Source organism: Macrobrachium rosenbergii, chromosome 3 (assembly GCF_040412425.1).
Source record: "Macrobrachium rosenbergii isolate ZJJX-2024 chromosome 3, ASM4041242v1, whole genome shotgun sequence".
In the NCBI taxonomy this organism is placed as follows: Eukaryota; Metazoa; Arthropoda; class Malacostraca; order Decapoda; family Palaemonidae; genus Macrobrachium; species Macrobrachium rosenbergii.
Genome location: NC_089743.1, coordinates 92,112,394 through 92,131,440, shown reverse-complemented (window position 1 = coordinate 92,131,440; position 19,047 = coordinate 92,112,394). Strand labels below are relative to the sequence as shown.

Sequence of the window (19,047 nt, the reverse complement as noted above, 5' to 3'; positions counted from 1 at the left end):
CAAAGTGCACAAACTGCTGAGAGTTTGGAAGAACCTAAAATCACAGCATGCTTATCATTAAGCTTACAATTAGCTTTTTGAAGAACACAGTCTTTTAACTTTGCCAACATTTGCTAGGGGATGCTTCTCCTAACCCTTCCCATGTCTTCTTAATTTTAAAATGTATATACACCAGCCAACCTCCTTCCCCTCCCTCCAACCTACCCCATCAATACATCCATGGAAGTGTCAATACAGTACATACGGAATCAGGCTCAGCAACAATGGCTTCTGTCAGCCTGTCTGACCGATCAAAATGACAAGTTTTTTCAATAATTTGTATTTTTTCTTATTTTTTCTAACATACAAACCTGAGGTCTTTACATATGGGATTTACTTTCAGTGCAAGCTGGAATCGGCCATTTAACTTAAAACAAGGAGGTTATTGGTAGTTGACTACCGACAGTAGGGGAGGAAGCCCCGCCATCCAATTGTCACTTTACCTTTTGGCCCAGGTAGCAGAATGAGGGGTGGCTAGAAGTGGGCCATTTATGTAAAAGACCTCAGATTTGTATGTTAGGAAAAATACAAATTACTTTCAAAATTTGCCATTTGTTCCTACAAGGATACAAACCTTTGGTCTTTACATAGGGGAGGCTTACTTCTTGGTGGGAGGATTCTGAGTAAATCTTTGAACTAGCTGGTAGTTCACCTCACCTGGGGCCTCTCTTCCTGATCATGTAAGAGCAAAGGAAGGAGACCCATGCCTCTGATCTGTTGAACATGTTGAACATGTGAGATATTCGACTGCCAGACTTCTGGGCCTTTCGAATTAACGGGATGTAGCATCACTGATTCGAAAAAAGGCTTGGATGAACCCATAGTGTCAGGGACAATAAAACTAAAGGTTCATTGTCAGTCCCTCTCTCCCCTTGCTAGACAGGGGGTGGGACTTACATATATTAATCCAAACTGAGCTAGATTATAGGTAGGACACTCAGTCACCTAGAACACCCGCATGCATGCCCGTCCAGCATGTGACGTCTTGCTAGCAATCCCTCTGCCCACTGGGAAAGGAAGGGTATAACAGAGAATGGGAGAAGGCCAGTCCAACGCACACCCTCTCTTTTTGCAGCTGTGCACCTTAATCAAGATTCCCCTGTCCCTCAAGGGGAGCTGGGTGAGCTACTTGACTGCTGAGCAGCCACCGTAAAACCCAAGGAAAAAATGTCCAAAGATCTATGGGCAATGTCCCAAGGGTAAAAGGAGGTGAATGAGTATATCGTGACCACATTCCTGTCCCGTCCCTAGTACCTGTCCTACAGGTTCTTCCTGAACTCGAGCATAACTGGTCCCCATCCCCTCGAGTGTTTAACGTTGAAGGAAAGTCCATGCAGTTCTCCCATTCTCTTCGCCGATGCCAGGGGAAGCAGGAAGATGGTCTTCAGGGTCAGATCCCTGTCTGACAACGCTTGTAAAGGCTCATACGGTGCACGAGTCAGGCTCCTCAAAACAAGAGTCACATCCCACACAGGGGGCCTGAGGTCCTTGGGTGAGCAAGACCTTTCGAAGCTTCTCATCGGTAGCAAAATCTCGAAGGAGGATGAGATGCCTGGTCCTTTCAGCTGCAAGACTAGACCGAGTGCGGCCCTATAGCCTTTTACAGCAGAAATGGAGAGAAGCTTTTCTCGACCCCATCTAAAACACCAACCACAGAAGTCGGCCCACTTTCCCTGGTATACCGCTGCAGAGGACTGTTTGAGGTATCCAGCCATCCCTGATGCTGCGTGCCGCGAAAAGCCTCTTGCTGGCAAGATGCTGGATAACCACCACCCATGAAGACACAGGGACTGCACTGCCTGGTGGTGCCATTCTATGTGGGGTTAACCCAATAGGCTGGGCTACGGAGGAATCTCTCTTGGTGCCTCGGAGAGCAGAGCTAGTACGTCAGGATACCAAACGGCTTGCAGTCATTTGGGAGCCAACAGAATCATCCTGAGATTCAGGGTGATCAACGCTTGGCTGATCACCCTGTGAATAAGACAAAACAGAGGGAAGGCACAGACGTCGAGGTTGTTCCATGGGTGCTGAAAAGTGTCCTCCGATTCAATTCAAGGACCAAGCCAGGAACGTAAGCCTTAATAGTGGAACTGTAGGGAGAGGACTTTCCAGAGTTCCTCCTGTCCGGCTCGTGCCTCCCAGTAAAACCACAGGAGGCTGAGGGGACAGGTGAGGAGGATCAGGCACTCCCATCTGTCCTACCAGTGGAACCAGCAGGAGGGGTGGGCTGCGAGCGGTCATCAACCCCTGGTGATGATGGCAACGCAGGTCCGGGAGAGCGCTTACGCCTCGGCGAAGCACTGTCCCAAGGAGAGTGTAGTGGTTCGCACAAGCCGAGCTGAGTGATCGACTCAACTGAGCCAGGCTGATTGTGCAAATGTGCTTGGGGGCTGGCTGGCAAGAACCTGCACTCTCCTCTTGACGTGGCCCAGTCTTCTTCGAGGACGAAACCTCGCAAGAAGACTGAACAGGGGACCGCTCTGTCTCTCCAGGTCGAGGCACCAGACTGGGAACCTGGCCAAGCACTGGTGGCAGTGCCAGAGGGAAGAGATGAGACACCTGCATGTCTCGACTCTTTCTCTCGTCCTGTGCCAGAACCGGGATGGTGAGAGGTCTCTCCGGCACCGGTTCAGGATAATCGAGTCTCCTTGGAGACTTAAGTACTCGGAGTGGCTCACGAACGAGCACCCGACACAGCACCAGCCTTCGAAGCAGAAGTTCTTAGGACCGGCAACGGGAGGGCAAACCAAGGTCTGCACACCCGCGGCTCCCGAAAAGCTCAACCTTGGTGAGGTAAGCAATCTGGTTCCCGCACCCAAGGGCCGGGAAGAGCCGACTAGAGATCCCACTGCTTCCCTATGGAGGGACGCAGTCCCTTAGAAGTCCCAGGGTGGGACTTCTTAGGGCGTGGGAGAGACAGCCTTCTTCTTCTTCTTCGGGTGACGAGCTTCGGAAGATGAAGGGAAGGTAGCAGACGACGACGAAGATCAAGATGTCGGCGACGACACCTTAACAGGACCTCTTCCTCTCCTTCTTCGTCACATTCTTCAGGATGGCGGTCAAATCTCCCATCCAAGAGGGAGCAGCAGACATCATAAGAGCAGCCTGGGCAGCCAGGGCAACAGCAGCAACCCGGGAAGCAGGGACATCAGCGGCAAGAGTGGTGACAGTAATGATCGGGACAGCCAGGGCAGGTGGAGCAGCAAAGAAGCCCGGACATCAGAGACCACAGGAGCAGCAGGACCCAGGACCATCATTTGGGGCACGGTGGAGGTCACCATCATAGATGATATGGCCTGGGATGTTGGAGCCACAGCAAAACCTGGTGGCGGGGGCACCACATGCTAGGATGCCCTGACAGCAGTCACATGCGCTCTGATGTGAGTGGAGACAGTAACCGGCATCTTGGCAAACACCGTCATGGTCACTGTGGATGTCGTAGCAGTAGTGGCAGCGTGGGTCACTACCAGGGTGTTTTCTGGGTGGGACAGGAGGCCCTGCAGGGATGGAGAGCCCGAGAGACCAAGGGAGTGCCAGGCTGCCTGCAAATCACACACCTGCTGACCCAGGAGAATTTCAACTGCCAAGCTGGAAGAAAGAACAGTCAGGCTACTGGAGGGAGACTCCTCTCACTTCGAGGGAAAAATTTCCCACCCCGGAGCGAGGAGATCATCCACTCTCCCCCGTCGTTCCACACTCGACCAAGCAAGGGAGGAAGACGAAGGCGAGTTCTCTCCCGAAGGAGAGACAGACTGAAGGGGAAGCTTGCCGTGAGAGAGAACGAGGAAAAAGGGTTAGCCACCAAAGGCATAGTTGGGGGCTTATAACCCTCAGACAACACCTTGGCGGCCTTCCTCCAATACCGTTTCCTCCCTTCAAACTTCACCCACTACTCGGCCAACCAGGAACAACACTCAGCAGAAGTATATTCATGAGAACACACAAAGCCCCTGTATGAGGAACAGAGGCTGTGTGGATCAATATCAACATAAGAGCAAAAGCTCCTGCATTTCTTGCCACCAACCCCAGGACACACACGCTGGGGGCAGTCGGCCTTGCGCACAGGCTTGTCTGATTCGTGGTTCATAAAACACAAACACACATATGTCCAAACACAACAAAAAACGACAGTCAGGGCAGAGAACGAAGGAACACATCTGCACCGCACGATGGCCAAAAGCAAACTGGAATTTTTATGTCCGGGCATGTGGTATTCAACTGCCTAACCACCTTGTTTGAAAGTTCAACGGCTGTTTCCAGCTCCGCTGTAAGTAATTCCTAATGTAAAGGACGGATGTTTTGCATGCCGTATAGGAACAAGTGGGTTTTTCAGATGATTTGGCAGACTAAGATAATGGAATATCATATACAGGTGAAAAGCATACAATTCTCACAGTGCTGGATAGATGGCATGAAACTGGTATGAAGTTAAACCCAATGACAGACTGTGCATGACAGAAGTGAATGAAAGTGTGAACGGTGGTTTCATGCGTGACAGATGAGCCTTCTGTGCAGATGTACTATATAAAGCAACTAACAATACAGATTTTCCAAGCACAAGAGCTTCATCCTCAATTCACCAGTTGAAGTATTACTGTTGCAGTGACCACTGTCTTGTCTTTTCCCTGTATTCGCTTCCTACGTATGCACAAACATACATGCACACGCATTTGCGGAGATAAAAAGTTACTTTACAATCTCATACTGCTGTAGATCCTACAAATAAAAAAAAAATAAAAGTTGTCTGAAAACTAGAAAGGAACGTTATATATGCCGTCTACCATGACCTACAAATTACCAAAGCACTCTGTGGGCTAATTCTACAAGCGCATACCTTGGGTGCATTACTGGTGACTGAGTTGTTGGTGATAGTGGTAGGGGTTGCAGGGGTACTGGCTGGCGAGGAGGGCTGACGCTGGCAGGTCGCTTTTTGAGCCTCCTGAATCTGCCAAGACAAGTGTTGGGTGAGGCACAGGTGCTAGTGATAGCCAAATACCAGGCGACAAGCAACAGGAGTGCAATAAATTGAAGGAACGTGATGAAGTCGATCAAGTTTTTTACCACTTGCTACACTACATGCATTTCATCCCAGTAAAAAATAGCAAATTGCTAGAAAGTGAAATTTACTTCATTGCACGTTAAGTAACAAGAAACTAGAAGGAAACGAGTTCCTGAAATATCAAACGGTTTATGACAATACTTGACAACACACTACGAGACTGATGCAAATGAGGAAATTTAACTGAAGATTACCACATGCTACATACAAGATGAAGACTTCAGTAGAAAGATATCTTTTTCTGGAAACAACGTGTCAACTAATTCAACCTTTACAATGCATGCAACATACCACTTGCAATCGTGAAATCACAAGAAATTCAAGATTCCACGTACATGAAAGAAGATGCTGCAAGGTAACCAGTCATTGTAATAACTGACTTTGGCAAAAGAAATTATTGCAGAAATGGTATGCTATTGAATTTTCACTGACACTGGTTTTCAATCTCAATCATAATGACTTTCAATTTGAAAATTATTATGATTGATTAGTCTTCTAATTTGTATGAGAGAGAGAGAGAGAGAGAGAGAGAGAGAGAGAGAGAGAGAGAGAGAGAGAGAGAGAGAGAGAGAGAGAGAATGTGTGTGTGTGTATGTGTGCCTCAAAATCTAGGTATCTAATTCTTGAATTACTCCTTATTAACCCTTAACCCTGAGGGCAATAATCTCCTTGCTTGGGCCTAATCTCCAATACATCCCTGGTAAATCTCTCAAGGTGTTGGATTATATGATTACTTATAAGGCAAGATCAATAGCGAGAGTGCAAAATATCTTGTAACAAATTTTCAAGATGCCATTTGCAATTATTGAGGAGGATACAAAGAAAAGTATACTGTATGACTGCGTGTCAAACGAATATTTTTTTTCCTCACGTTGCATCGTCCAGACCTTCCGAGGAGCTTTTTGTTCTCTTGTGTGTTAATCAGAACTTCCTTCTATATTGACCTTGAGACTCTCCCCACAGAAGCAAATAAAAATATATATACATTTATATATATATTACAGTAAACACCCTGTATTCGCGGGAAGATGCATACCGCAGCCCCCCTGCGAATAGCTAAAATCCACGAATACTTAAAACCCCTCTAAAAACACTTAGAACTGCCTATTTTGATAGTTTAAACACAAGAAAAACCCTTTAAAAATGCTTATACCCAAGTATTTTAATAGTTTTATCATGAAAAGTGCATTTAGTCATATTTAGTCATAAAAATATGAAAATACAGTAATTAGTGAATATTTCTCAGTGAAAAATACCGCGAATGGGTGAATTTTCAACGAATAATGGGTAGATGCATTCAAGAGAAATCCACGAATACGTGAGTCCGCAAATCGTGAGAACGCGAATACGGGGGTTTACTGTATATATATTATACATATATATATATATACTTGGAGAAATGCTGCTCTTAGGTATGAGCTGATTCTTTCTCTCCTCACCCTTAAGAAATATAAAAGTCTCTAAACTTTTTCCTTTTATTCAGATGACAGTACTCACAGTTCATTCTCTACACGCTTTTGTAGACTAAAATACTCTACTTAATCCTTTCATATTTTCATTTAATTTAGAGACTTTTTCATTCCCATACTCGTCATTTCCTTACATCTGAATTCGACCTCTACATGCCCCAAGGGCAGCTTAGCTTAGACGTGAGTCCCTTAAGAGAACTAGCAATGTAGATCAAAATCTGTGCCACATTTAGGAAAATAATTACTTAATTCGCTACCCAGTGTGAAATATTGCAAAGGGTTTTAATAAAATAAAAAAAAGCTAACTGATTATTTTAGTTTTTAGGTCCTTAGTGCATTCAAACACTAGCCAAACTGACTGACAACGTTTGATGTGACAACTCCACTCCCCACCCTTGCCCTGCCCAAAATGACTATAAGGTTTGGAAATACCACAGTGGTGCTATTCACAGCTTCCTGTGAAAGCCTGTTCCAAAATGAGATATTCTTGTGTATTAATAAGTTTCCACAGTGGCTGGTGCCAAACTATTCTAATCCTAGTTTCTAGGCATTGCATCTATTTTGATTATCACTCTAGACAACTAAACACCTACAGTCTATGTTACCCATGTAGTTGAGTATCATAAATGTATCTATCATCTGACTTTATTCATCGACGTCTTCCGGAAAGTATAATTCAAGATGTTCTTTCTTTAATATCTTACATGTCTAATGGCAGGTATTAGTATGGTTGCTTTTGCCTGTGCTACTGCTACATTCTTTCTCTTGGATGGAACACAAAATTAATCATCATACTCCTGAAAGGGTTCTTGCTACTGTACTCTATAGGGTTAGTACTGTACTTTTAATACTGAATATACGCTAAATACGTTGTGGAAAAGTTCTCTATAAGGTTAGTATTGTACTTTTACTTCTAGACATATACTAAATGTATTGTGGGAAAGTTTACAAAGTTCGTTGATCTTCCATTACAAAATATAGCGTCTAAAATTAAACTGATTCTACATTTCTCATTACTTCGCCTTCTGTGGTGGATTCTAGTATTTCCTCAGAAGCTGAAGGCACACTAACTGGCCTGCAGTTAGCTGGTTCATCCTTAGAACCCTTCTTGAAAATTTGTTTAATATTTTCCAATTCCCATTCCATCACTGCTTTTGTTTACTCCAAGAATGCGTTGTAGATGTCAGCAAAGTGAGGACCAACTGCTAATGTCTCTTGACTACCGTAAGGTAGAATCCATCTGAACCTGGAGACTTGTCTTGGTTATACTATCTAAAACTGTCTTCCTCAGCGTACAACAGCAGAGAATTCATTTAATAAATGACCCATGCATTTCTACGTACATTTACATTGCTGAGAGTGTCACAATGTTGTGATTTACCTATTGTCCGTTAAAAATCCATATTAATTCCAATATCTTGTATCTTCAGGAATGCCTGCAAGCAAAAACAAACAACTGCTACAGAACAAGTGTTCGAAAGTCTCTGCTTGTAACTTTTGACCGACATAAAAGATACTGGATTTCTTTCAACTTTTGACCGACATAAAAGATACTGGGATTAAGTGTGATTTTTAACGAACCACAAATAGTCACATGCTCACGATCTAGTAGTCCTGTGGTGCTCTTAATTCATTTTATACCATTCACATGCAAAAAGGATCATTTAGATTTTCCCCGCTGTAGATGCAAATCTATCTCTGGCTTCTAAGTCTGTCCTCCTAAACAAGTGGTCTACCTTCCTACACCCTTTCTGTATTTGAGAACCATTTCTATCTCTTACAATGCTTGGAACTTCAAAAGTTGATGTGGTTTCTGTTCATCCCTGACTTTTCACCAACATCTCCACAAAAAAAATATCTTGGCTGTTATATTAAATTCTACCCTAACCTTCTTTGCCTGATGCAAGTCTTGAATCACCATACAGCCTGGACTTGAATGAACCACTTTTTTCAGTGAATCTACATATTATTATCTTTACTAAACTTGCCAGTTTATGAAATCTGTTTCTTTACTTTAGAAAACGTTGCTTTTTCAATTCAAGTACTAATAGTCACTTCTTATTTTTCCCCCCATATACTTAGAATAAATTTCTTTCCTCTGAGGAAAATATTGTTTCCCCTTCAGTGGTAAGTCTACTAAACTCTATGTCTGTGGTCCCTGCTTTTTAGTTTACTGAGCAGCTGAAGAACCAAACATCAATGAGTATCTTTATTCTGATTATGTTGATCAGCCTGTCGTAGAGTTTTTCATCTTTTGCAACAATCTGATGGGTAGGTCTACATACAAAATATATATTGAGGGAGCTTATTTTCCAGTTTGTTTAATCCTATCACCAGCTTTGTATGTTCTATTCCTAGTACACCAACTAGATTCAAGTACAATAACTCCTAAACTTATCAGACTTCAGCTGTATCATCCTGGTTACATTATGCTAAGCTAACTTTTTAGATGTGATGCGTGTTTGGGTAAACGTTTTAAATGTTAAGCATAAGGAATGGTTAGCTTGGGCTTCCAACCACATAGAATCACTGTTAGTTGTGGGATATCTTGCAAGTGTTAAGTGTAAGCTATACAATAAGGCCTTTGTTACTCATCAGAATGCCAACCAGAGATATACCTTCCAGATGGTAGCATCTTTCTACTCACAACAATAACTCCAGCAAAGAGGTATTAAACATCCTTTTGGCCAAGGAAAGGGAGACTGGTCTACAAAGATATCCTCTGCTTGGTGGAATAGCATGTGAGGTTGTTTCCTACCCACAGACAACTCTTTAGCTAACAATTTTTGAAACCCTGTCAGGAGATTGGAGCTGAGCCCCCACCCCTTCCCCTTCCACAACCAGTGGACTTCAAAATGTACTGTGGAAAATCCATGAGGTTGCATAAACTGGACGAAGTAGTGAGGAAAATGGTAGAAAAGCAGCTCAAGGTGTACAACAGATCACCCCATTTATATAGTAGTCTATTCTTGATGCCAAAAGTGATAGATGAGGATGGCAATCAAAGATAGGCCTCAGCCCCCTAAATGACTACTGCTTTATACGCCCATCAAGATGAAAACAGTGAATTTAGTGCAGCCGTACATATAGAAGGGTGACTGCAAGGAAGCCTAATTTTATGTCCTAAATCACTTTCACTCAAAAAGATTCCTTTATTTTGTGAGGGCAAGAAGGCATGCCTTCACTGTTTTGGGCTAGGCACAACTCTGCAGATCTTCACTGGGATTTTGGCACCAGTAGCAGCATGGGTGTAGTGATAAGGCTTAAGATGTCACAGGCACCTGGACAACAGACTGGCAACGCCAGCAATGGTGCAATGGTAGCAGAGTTACATCACCATTTGGACTTTTATTACAGGATATATGTCAAGACTCAGGTCTTCACGTCAACTGGGAAAAGTCACCCCAGTTCCTTTATCAAGTGCTACGTGTCTGAGAACCGAGATTAACACAATGCAAGCTTTATTTTGACTGACAGGACAGGATCAGGAGACTGCTCTCCTTGATCCGACAGCTTTGACAACATCCATATAATCTGATGAAGTTGTGGCAGGCCCTGACTGGGCATCTTGTATCATCAGAAATGTTGGTGCTGTACAACCACTTCACCATGAGGTTTCACCAGCTCCAACTGTTGAAGTTATGTGTGCAGTGATGCTCTTGGATGATTTAGTCATAACCTTGGAAAAGGTCCCAGATCTTCAGTGGTAACAAGTTTCCAGTCACCTTTCAGCAGGCACAGGCATTTAATTAGTGTAGGAGAGAAGGCAGCAAATCAATTTCCTTGCAGGCCAACTTCTCATGCTTCCTAACAATTGCTCCTTCACTGAAAATACAAACCATTAGCATAAAGACAGAAAAATCAACAACAGCTGCTTACTGATAAAGAACCAGGGCAGTGTCAGGTCCTAGTGGTAGTCTTCAGAGCCAAGATCTGCAAGGATCATTGGCATTTGTGGGGCAACTATTGGTGGGTCCATTCACCACAACCCTGAATCACAAGTTGTTGACTTATTGTTCGGAGCAACTAAGTTCAGAACTCCGTAAGTTGGTCACAATGCTGTAATCCTGAGACAACTCAGACATGCATACTTTTCCACATTTTGGCCTCATCAGGTGGACACTGGCCAAGCTCAAGACTTCACATAAGGATAATACTGATAGTTCCCCTTTTGCCTGAGTAGTCTGATTATGTACAAGACCTGGTTAACAACCATACGTCTCCTGTTAGAAGAACTTCCCATGGAGCCATATTTCCTGAGGTTTCAAGGCAGACTTGAGATTATACACTTTCCCACCTACTGGTTATTCAGCAAGGACTCAAACGTCAAGGAGTTTCTCAAGACAACCACAGCCATCACTCAATACCAGTGAATATTGACCAACAATATAAATCAGTCACGTGAAGTCAATTTTACGATTGGTACAGTGAGAATGTTGTTGATCCACTTGACAATTCTAGTAATACAGTGGTTAATTTTCTGCTTTCCTTTTTAAGGAGGTCTTGAGCAAAGCAAGTAAGGGGGTAAAATTTGTTCTCTTGCTGGTGTTCAAGCTTCATGGATAGGGCATGGATACTTCTGTTGACCTGAGGAGGTTGCTTCAATACTCTTAAGAGGTAACTCAAAGTGCCTCTGAAACCCCAACTGGGATCTCTCCCTAGTTCTAAAAGTTTATCCTGTGTCAAATGAACACCTCTGGAAGTACTTCTTTAGTGTTTTCTCTTTGAAGCAGGTCAGTGAGCTGCATGCACTGTTAGGCAGGGTTACACATGCTAAAGCTGGTCATCTATGAGGTCATCCCTCTCCCAACTTTGTAATGAAGGATGAATCAACTAATAGCAGATATAGTACATCTATATCCTTCACAGTCCCTGTCTTCTTGTTCGCCACAAACACTAAGAAAGATCTGCTCTGACTGTGAGGACCATTCATTTCAACTTAAGGAGAACTAAGGATCTTACAGGCGACACCTTTAGAATTTCTCTTTCCACTGGTCAGTGGAAGAAACACGTCTCCAGAATTATGGCATAATTTTAGTTCACACAAGTCACTCTCCATGCTTACAGAAAAGTTTCAAAGGGTGAAGCAGGAGTGTCAAGAATGAGAGCTCAGAAAATTACACCCTTCTTTACATCTTTGGCTTGCAAATATATGGCTATCATTTCAATTTTAAATGCAGGTACACAACACTAACAACCTGTATTTGCCAATTTTTAAGGGATACTGCCCATAAATTGATGGGCTTGTACTTGGGGATAATAAATTTTAACTTGTCACATATTACTACTATACTACAATAAAAAATAGTATCTTATCTGTATGGCAAACTGCAGATGGTATTGAAAGTTCTTTATAGCATCATTTCAGCCCTAAACTGTATTTCTTTCTACCACAAACTTTTCATCCAAAATATCTGGTTTCACATGAATAAATTTGCTGGACGAGTTCGAGGAGTAAAAATTTTACCAAATCTCTTCAAAATGACAAATTTTTAAATAACTGCAGGCAGTCCCCGGTTTATGACAGCTCCAGCTTACGACGCTCCGAGGTTACAATGCTATTCAAGTATATTCATCAGAAATTATTTCCCTGTTTACAATGCACCTTCCAGGGTTACGACGCTTCGTATGCCAATCCAACGGAAGAAACATGGCTCCAAAGTGACAGAAGAATAAAAATCTGGAGGCTTTTTTTGATGAAAAACTCAATAAAAATGCAGTTTACATCGTTTTCAATACACCCAAAGCATTAAGAGTAAGGTTTTCTTATGATTTTTGACGATTTTCCACAATTTTTCGGTTTATGACGATTTTCGGTTTACGACGCGGCATAAAAACGGAACCCCCGTCGTAAACCGGGGACTGCCTGTAATAATAATTACTTAAAAGCAAGCAGTACAGCTAACATTCCATCAGTTTTGAATATAGTTATCCTTTGAATTTCAAGGGGGTTATGGGATTCATCTCTCAGCAAAACTGAATATCTACAAATAACTTGACTACAAAAAATTTTAATTCATAATAACATGTATAGTTGGTTACAAGCCTTAATGATATTTAAGTGACATAAATAGTTGACTATTTACTAATTACACGCAATACTATATATCATTTTTGGCGTAGAGTACAGTATTAACCATGAAGGAAGAGCAAAAACTACTATTTCTTTACAGTATCTGTAGCTCATTTGACATACTATGTAAAAGTTACTGTATTTATTCAATTAAAAAACAATACTATGTAAAAAAAACATTACTATATTCTCAATGACAACCTCACCTTATGCACTTTCAAGGGTAGTCTAATAACTACCACTACAACCCGAGTCTTTCATACAATAACTCAGCAATCACAACGATGCAGATGAAAATGGTCTCAACACAAAATTAATGACACAGATTTTGTTGTACAGTTATTACACTTGCACACACAAAAAAAGATACACACACAAAACACAAATTTTACAAGCTGTACATTATTTCTATTCATTCTGAGGTGGATGTGGGTCAGCAGAATCTTCCTACTTTCCATCCATATGTTTCTTAGAGGGAGGGAGGGGTGGGGGGGGACAAGGAAGAGGACTGGCTCGTCTCAAGAGCATCTGGCAGGGGTGGGTGAGGAGGAAGACGAGGAGGGAGATGTTGGGATTCAAGGTTTTACCTCTGGGATACATTCATTGGTCAGTACCATAAAAAATACTGAATGGAAGAAGTGGACTGATGCAACCCCTCATGTTTTCTGACAATGGTTCAGTTGCTATTGCCACTGCTCCATTGAGTCACTTTCTGTCAACTCAGTTGGGATGGTATCAATAAAATCTTGACTTTCTTACAAAATCCACATCTTCAAATCCTTCCCCATCTAACGCTTTACCACTGTCACAATTTCTTTCATTATTTCTTTGATAGGCCCCAATGCAAATCCAGTGAAGTCACAGACACATTATGGCTACAGCTTTTTCCAGCATGAGTTCATTATCTCAGGGTTGATAGTTTTAATGCTTCTTTAAATATCTATAAAATCATCAATTATATAAATTTCCATATATTCAATATGCATTCTTCCACAGCCTGGACAATTCCCTTAATTCCCTCAACAGAGCATAGGGTGTAATGGGCCTACAAATATTCTTATATCTGCTGATCTTGATGCTAGTTTAAAGCCACAAGATTCTGGATGGCCTAAGCCATCGTCCAGTAAGACCTTAATAACCTGTCACTTGCAAGTTATTTTCTGACCTTTGAGACATAGCACCAGTGTAATCTCACTCAGAATGTGTCCTTGTTGGTATGCATAAAAAAACACTGATCTCCAAGGGTAGAAGACCAGCAATTTTGTAAAAGCTGAAGGTGCTACTGCTCTTTTGTGGTACCAAACATGAGCAATCGACTCTTTTCCTGCCTTTAAATCTAATAATTGGCTATCTTCAGCAATATTATGTTTTTTTTAAGTCATTTTACTGGCATTAAAAACCTTCCCCACTAAATATTCTTTTCTTCTACATGTTTTTTTTGTAAAATGTTCATATTTTGCAATCCACACATTTTCCTCTACATTTCTAACTCCATGAGTGACATTTCCAGCTTTGCCTTTTATTTTAAAATTTTCTCAACTGCAGATGATGTCTATTATTTGTAAGCATGTGAGAAACTTTTCCAGATTTCTTACTTACACTAGATTTATTTATACAATACAGTGCATTACACCTAGTTATCATGCTGCAAATAGTTCCGTGTATAAGTAACACACTAACACAAAACATTTGAAAGCATAACCAATTCAATTAGCTACAGTTATCAGTGAACACGGTAAAGCTGACTTCATATGCTTATACAGTAACTTTACAAACGAACACGGTAAAACTGACTTCATATACTTATACAGTAACTTTACAAACGAACACGGTAAAGCTGACTTCATATACTTATACAGTAACTTTACAAACGAACACGGTAAAGCTGACTTCATATACTTATACAGTAACTTTACAAAGTAGTTTAACCAGCACCAAGCCAAAACAACTTACTCTCACTGGTCTGGCTCAAAGAGTTTATCTTTAATACTAACATTTTAATTTTAATATATTTAGTTCTTTAAAAACTTGATAGCGCATAAGCCAAATATGGTGAAGCGTTTTACAAAATTTCCATGACTGACTACAGTCCAACACGTCACTGATGGATAAGTTTGGACATTCACTTTGTGTATGTTTAAATGTACTGTCATGTGCATACTGGGATTTGGTCATGTGGGTCATCCAATAAATATCCACAGGTCAAGTGGATAAGATCAATATGAAGACAAAATAGAATTACTTCAACACTGGTGTATATACACTATTTAATATTTATAGGATATGCTAAGCAAAGGCATCTATTTGCAGGAACCTTTCTTTATGCTATGTCTCCCTTCTGAATCTGTGAGTACAAATCCACAGAGTTGAGTTGGTAACAATTTAGACCTACTGGTGTTCCACTGTATGGTAAAATATGGAGATTACTTGATTCAGAATGCTACAGGACCCCCTTTTATATTTCCAATTTTACTGGATAAAATTCATGAGAGAATTTTAGATAAATTTGTTCATGTAAAAACCACTGTTACCTACCTACTTCCAACTAGGCATACATGTTCATAATATTAAGCAGGCACCAAAATAGAAGGGTAATTACACACACCCAATGCCCCACTGCTTATGGCAGTCTACTATACTTTCTTATTTATCCTCTTACTTTATGATTATGAAAAATCCAGTTCATGAATAAAGGACAATCTCAAAGATTGAGATGGTCTGGATATGTGATGAGAAGGGATGAGGAACTGTTGGTCACAGGAATAGTAGACTCAGAATCAGCATGAAGAAGGCTTGTAGAAGAGCCAGGATATCAAGGAAAAAGGGCGTAGAAATAGACCTACACCAAAGGGTAATTCAGGCAGAGGTGCAGAAGAGTGGACAGAATCCACAGCACCTCCATACGAGAAAAAGCTGACAAAACTGGTAATAATTTCAGTCCACACAATGTCCTATCTTCATGTGACTCACAAAATTGTTGTCTACATATGGAGTAGAAGGTACATTCTCATAAGGACTTGAATTATTAATCTTATAGGTCCACAATTATTCAAGACAGTTTCGAAAGCTTTATTCCCAAGCTTGCTTCGTAATTTTGAGACCATAGCCTCGTCTGTATCCCTTTGGGAACTTTCATTATTCATGCTTTAAAAAGAATTAATTTTGTCCATGTTATCCAGGCCCTGCCCCTTTCATTTTCGAAAAAGTTTCCACTGAATCACTAATCATGATAATTATCTTTTCTTCTGTCCTTTCAAGTTCTTACATTTCATTATCCTACGGTATATGTCAAGAATACACGAAATCCCCTTTAATTCTTAGTCTTAACTTCTAAAACTTGGCACGCCTGATAATCCAAAATTTGGCATTAGAAACAACTCGCCAAAAACCTGCTTATGCACAAACCCTGTTACCACTTCCATTTTTCCATGGACTTTTCTCAAATGAACTAAGTGTATACGCCAAATACATTGCTAAACAGAACAACTACTAAACATTCAGGTTTGTGGAAATTAAAAGTTACTTAAGCAAGTAATTCAGTGAGTAAACAAGGTACAATATTTCTAGAAATTTCATATTAAAGTGGTTATAGTATGAAATCAGTGCCATTTTAGTGCATAGTGTTTGGCAGTACTTTGTTAATTTCAAGAACTTAGCTTTCTCTTTGGCCAAAATAGCAGATATAAGAAAAAATGTTTGAAAACAATTGTTGTTTAGACAGAATCACTGATTTTCCAAATGCCTTTCAGCTAGTATACAAACATACAAGGATACTGCTTACATTATGCTCTGGGCTGTATACTGCAGGTGGACCTAAGATTTTTGCTGCAATCTTCAGGAGCGAGATGCACTGTTTTCTGCTCTTAAATCCCACACATCCCATCTGGTTTCTTTCCACTTAACTATCCAATGTCTTCAACTTTAACACTGCCCTAATTTCCAATTCTCAATCAGAAAAATACCTCTCATGAACCCTATGAATGTCTCACAAATGTGACTAAGTGGTCTCAGTAAACTACTTTATCATAAATAAGAGTCAACTATCACACTATTGCTAAATGCATACTAGATTGTCCAAAACAAAAATAAACTTGCTGAATGAATCCCTTTTCAATCACCAAACATCAGATCCTGTGACTATTTTCTTCATATTTTTTGTATTGATGAGACTTGCATATTACACTATTACAAATTAGCAATAATCAGACCCAAATCATGATAATGCCATTCGATAGATTCCAGTAACCACACAACAGCTTCAATACATGTACAGTACTCATCATGCAAGACACCATAAAACAGTACATGAAAAGACAGCACTCAACTTTAAGCTAAGAACCTACTGCTCACACTGTACTCTTTAACTAGCCTCAAAATAATGAGACTCTACATGATGACAAACACCACTGAGGCTGCAAAATACCACCTGACTTCTATTGCCGCTGTTACAGGAGACTATCATAACTTAGAAGCGACACAAATACTTTTCAAACAGATAGAAGAGAGTTCTTAGAGATCTATGAGCCAAAGAAGGTTGACTTTTGGTAACGTAATCCATGTATTCCAGCACCCTACTGCAATAGCCTGAGCTACTCTGGTATGAATGTAAGTAAAAAGAAAAGCCCTAATAGCATCTTTAACATTCTTCTTCCCATGGAGAAGGTGGGGAAGATTATACCATCTGCCTTGGAGGCTTCAAAACCACCTCTTTGCTCAGAAATCAAAGTTCCAGACATAGTACTTAATATTAATTGTGTCTGACTTCTAAAGTCTTGAAACAATTGTTCTATTGGTATGAAACTCTTTAGATCGGTTCATTCCACTTGGTTGGTTTGATGGTCATCTACTTTCAAATCAAAGGCTTTCCGTAACCCGCAATATGATGGTCTTGGGTCATAGCTCACCTCATTACAGTATAACCAAGGGGTTTCTTATCAGTGCCACAGGGGAGCCACATTCCTCCATACTGTTAGCAACTTGAAATCTCAGAAGATCCTGGAAATCTTTAAAGTAGCCCCTAACAATCCCAGTGATATTCTCATTGCAGACACAGGGAAGACTTTGTTCTAGTAGTCACTATGGCCAAGAGAGTTCCAGTAACTGTAGTTCCTCATATCAAAGGCAGCATCTTCAATGATGGAAGAGCCATTTTATGTCACGTGAAGCAAATGTCATAACGCACTAGTACATCAGCAGAGGAAAAGCAGTAATAACATACACTTGTGGAAAAGATACAAGGATCATCAGGAACTAAGTACCGGAAAAACATTTCAACAGCTAGAGCACCAGAATTAATTACAAGAAGAAAATCTAACCTCACAGCAGACCTCATGCATAATAAGAAACATGAATGTTAAAGAACTCCTATCTCTGAAAAAGTCCATAGCTGCAACATCCTGTTCAGTCATATCAGCACACGAGGAAGACAATGGAAGAAAATACAAACTAAAAGATTTAACCAGTCCAACCAGCATGGATCTTTCTTCACTTGCATTTCACCCACTGCTCCAGTGATCAGGAACCAACACCTTCACTTGTTAAAATAGCATACGCTGAAGGGGGTTTAACATCTGTACAGCACACAAACTTACTGAAAGGGCTCCCTAAAAAACCTAAATTTATAAATTGTGGTAGCAACTTGGTAAAGACTACTTTGAAATAAGATGCACCGATGGAAACTCGAAAAGTCAAACAAGAGGCTATAAAAATTCCCTCAAAACAATTAGCATAGCTATCCCGACTGCCACTGAAATTTTCCTTCACAAAGTCATGTCAAAAGTTATCTAAATACTGCGCCCTTTAACTTTTCTTTCACGTACAGCTGGAAGGTAATGTTTTCTTTAAATACAAGTGGTCCCCGCTTATCAGCGGCATCGGTTAACAGCGTTTCGGTTTTATGATGATTGGCTAACGACGTCATTAACCAGATTTTTGGCACCGGTAAGCAGTTTATCGGTATCGGTAAGCAGTTTATCAGCGCCGATAACCGGGTAACGGCATCGTTAAGCATTTTATCGGCACTCACTGCGTCATAAATGCCATTTATTACTATTATTATTGTGATTTCCCAGTTAACAATGATTTTCAGTTATTGGCGCTGGGCCAGGAACGGTACCCCCGCCATTATCCGGGGACTGCCTGTACTTGCATATAAAGTTTACACTAACAAAGATAAGGATAGAGCCTGGATACAAATCAAGACTGTGATGCACACTGAAATAAATTCCATTATTCACTGGATCAGAATGGGCTTAATAGTTCTTTAAAAATCAATTAGTTGCATATGCCTCTGCTCAAATTAAACAGATGGACAAAACAGAAAGCAAAAATGAAACACAGTAAGCACAAGTTTAAAATTTAAAATATTTCAATATAATTACCTTCACCAGAATCTGAGTAAATCACTG

General features: G+C 40.8%; 1 protein-coding gene across 12 annotated transcripts in view; it reads right to left on the bottom strand.

Annotated features, from left to right (window-relative positions):
* The window catches only part of Nedd4 (E3 ubiquitin-protein ligase Nedd4), an 87,173-nt gene that overhangs the window by 36,386 nt on the left and 31,740 nt on the right, over nucleotides 1-19,047 (bottom strand). For 7 of the 12 annotated variants that reach the window (XM_067085682.1, XM_067085617.1, XM_067085625.1 and 4 more), the window contains one exon: nucleotides 4,874-4,984. The exons of the other annotated variants lie outside the window; for them this stretch is intronic. In XM_067085682.1, the coding sequence (XP_066941783.1) occupies nucleotides 4,874-4,984 (111 nt within the window). The remainder of the gene's footprint in view (nucleotides 1-4,873; nucleotides 4,985-19,047) is intronic. 12 annotated transcript variants of the gene reach the window in all.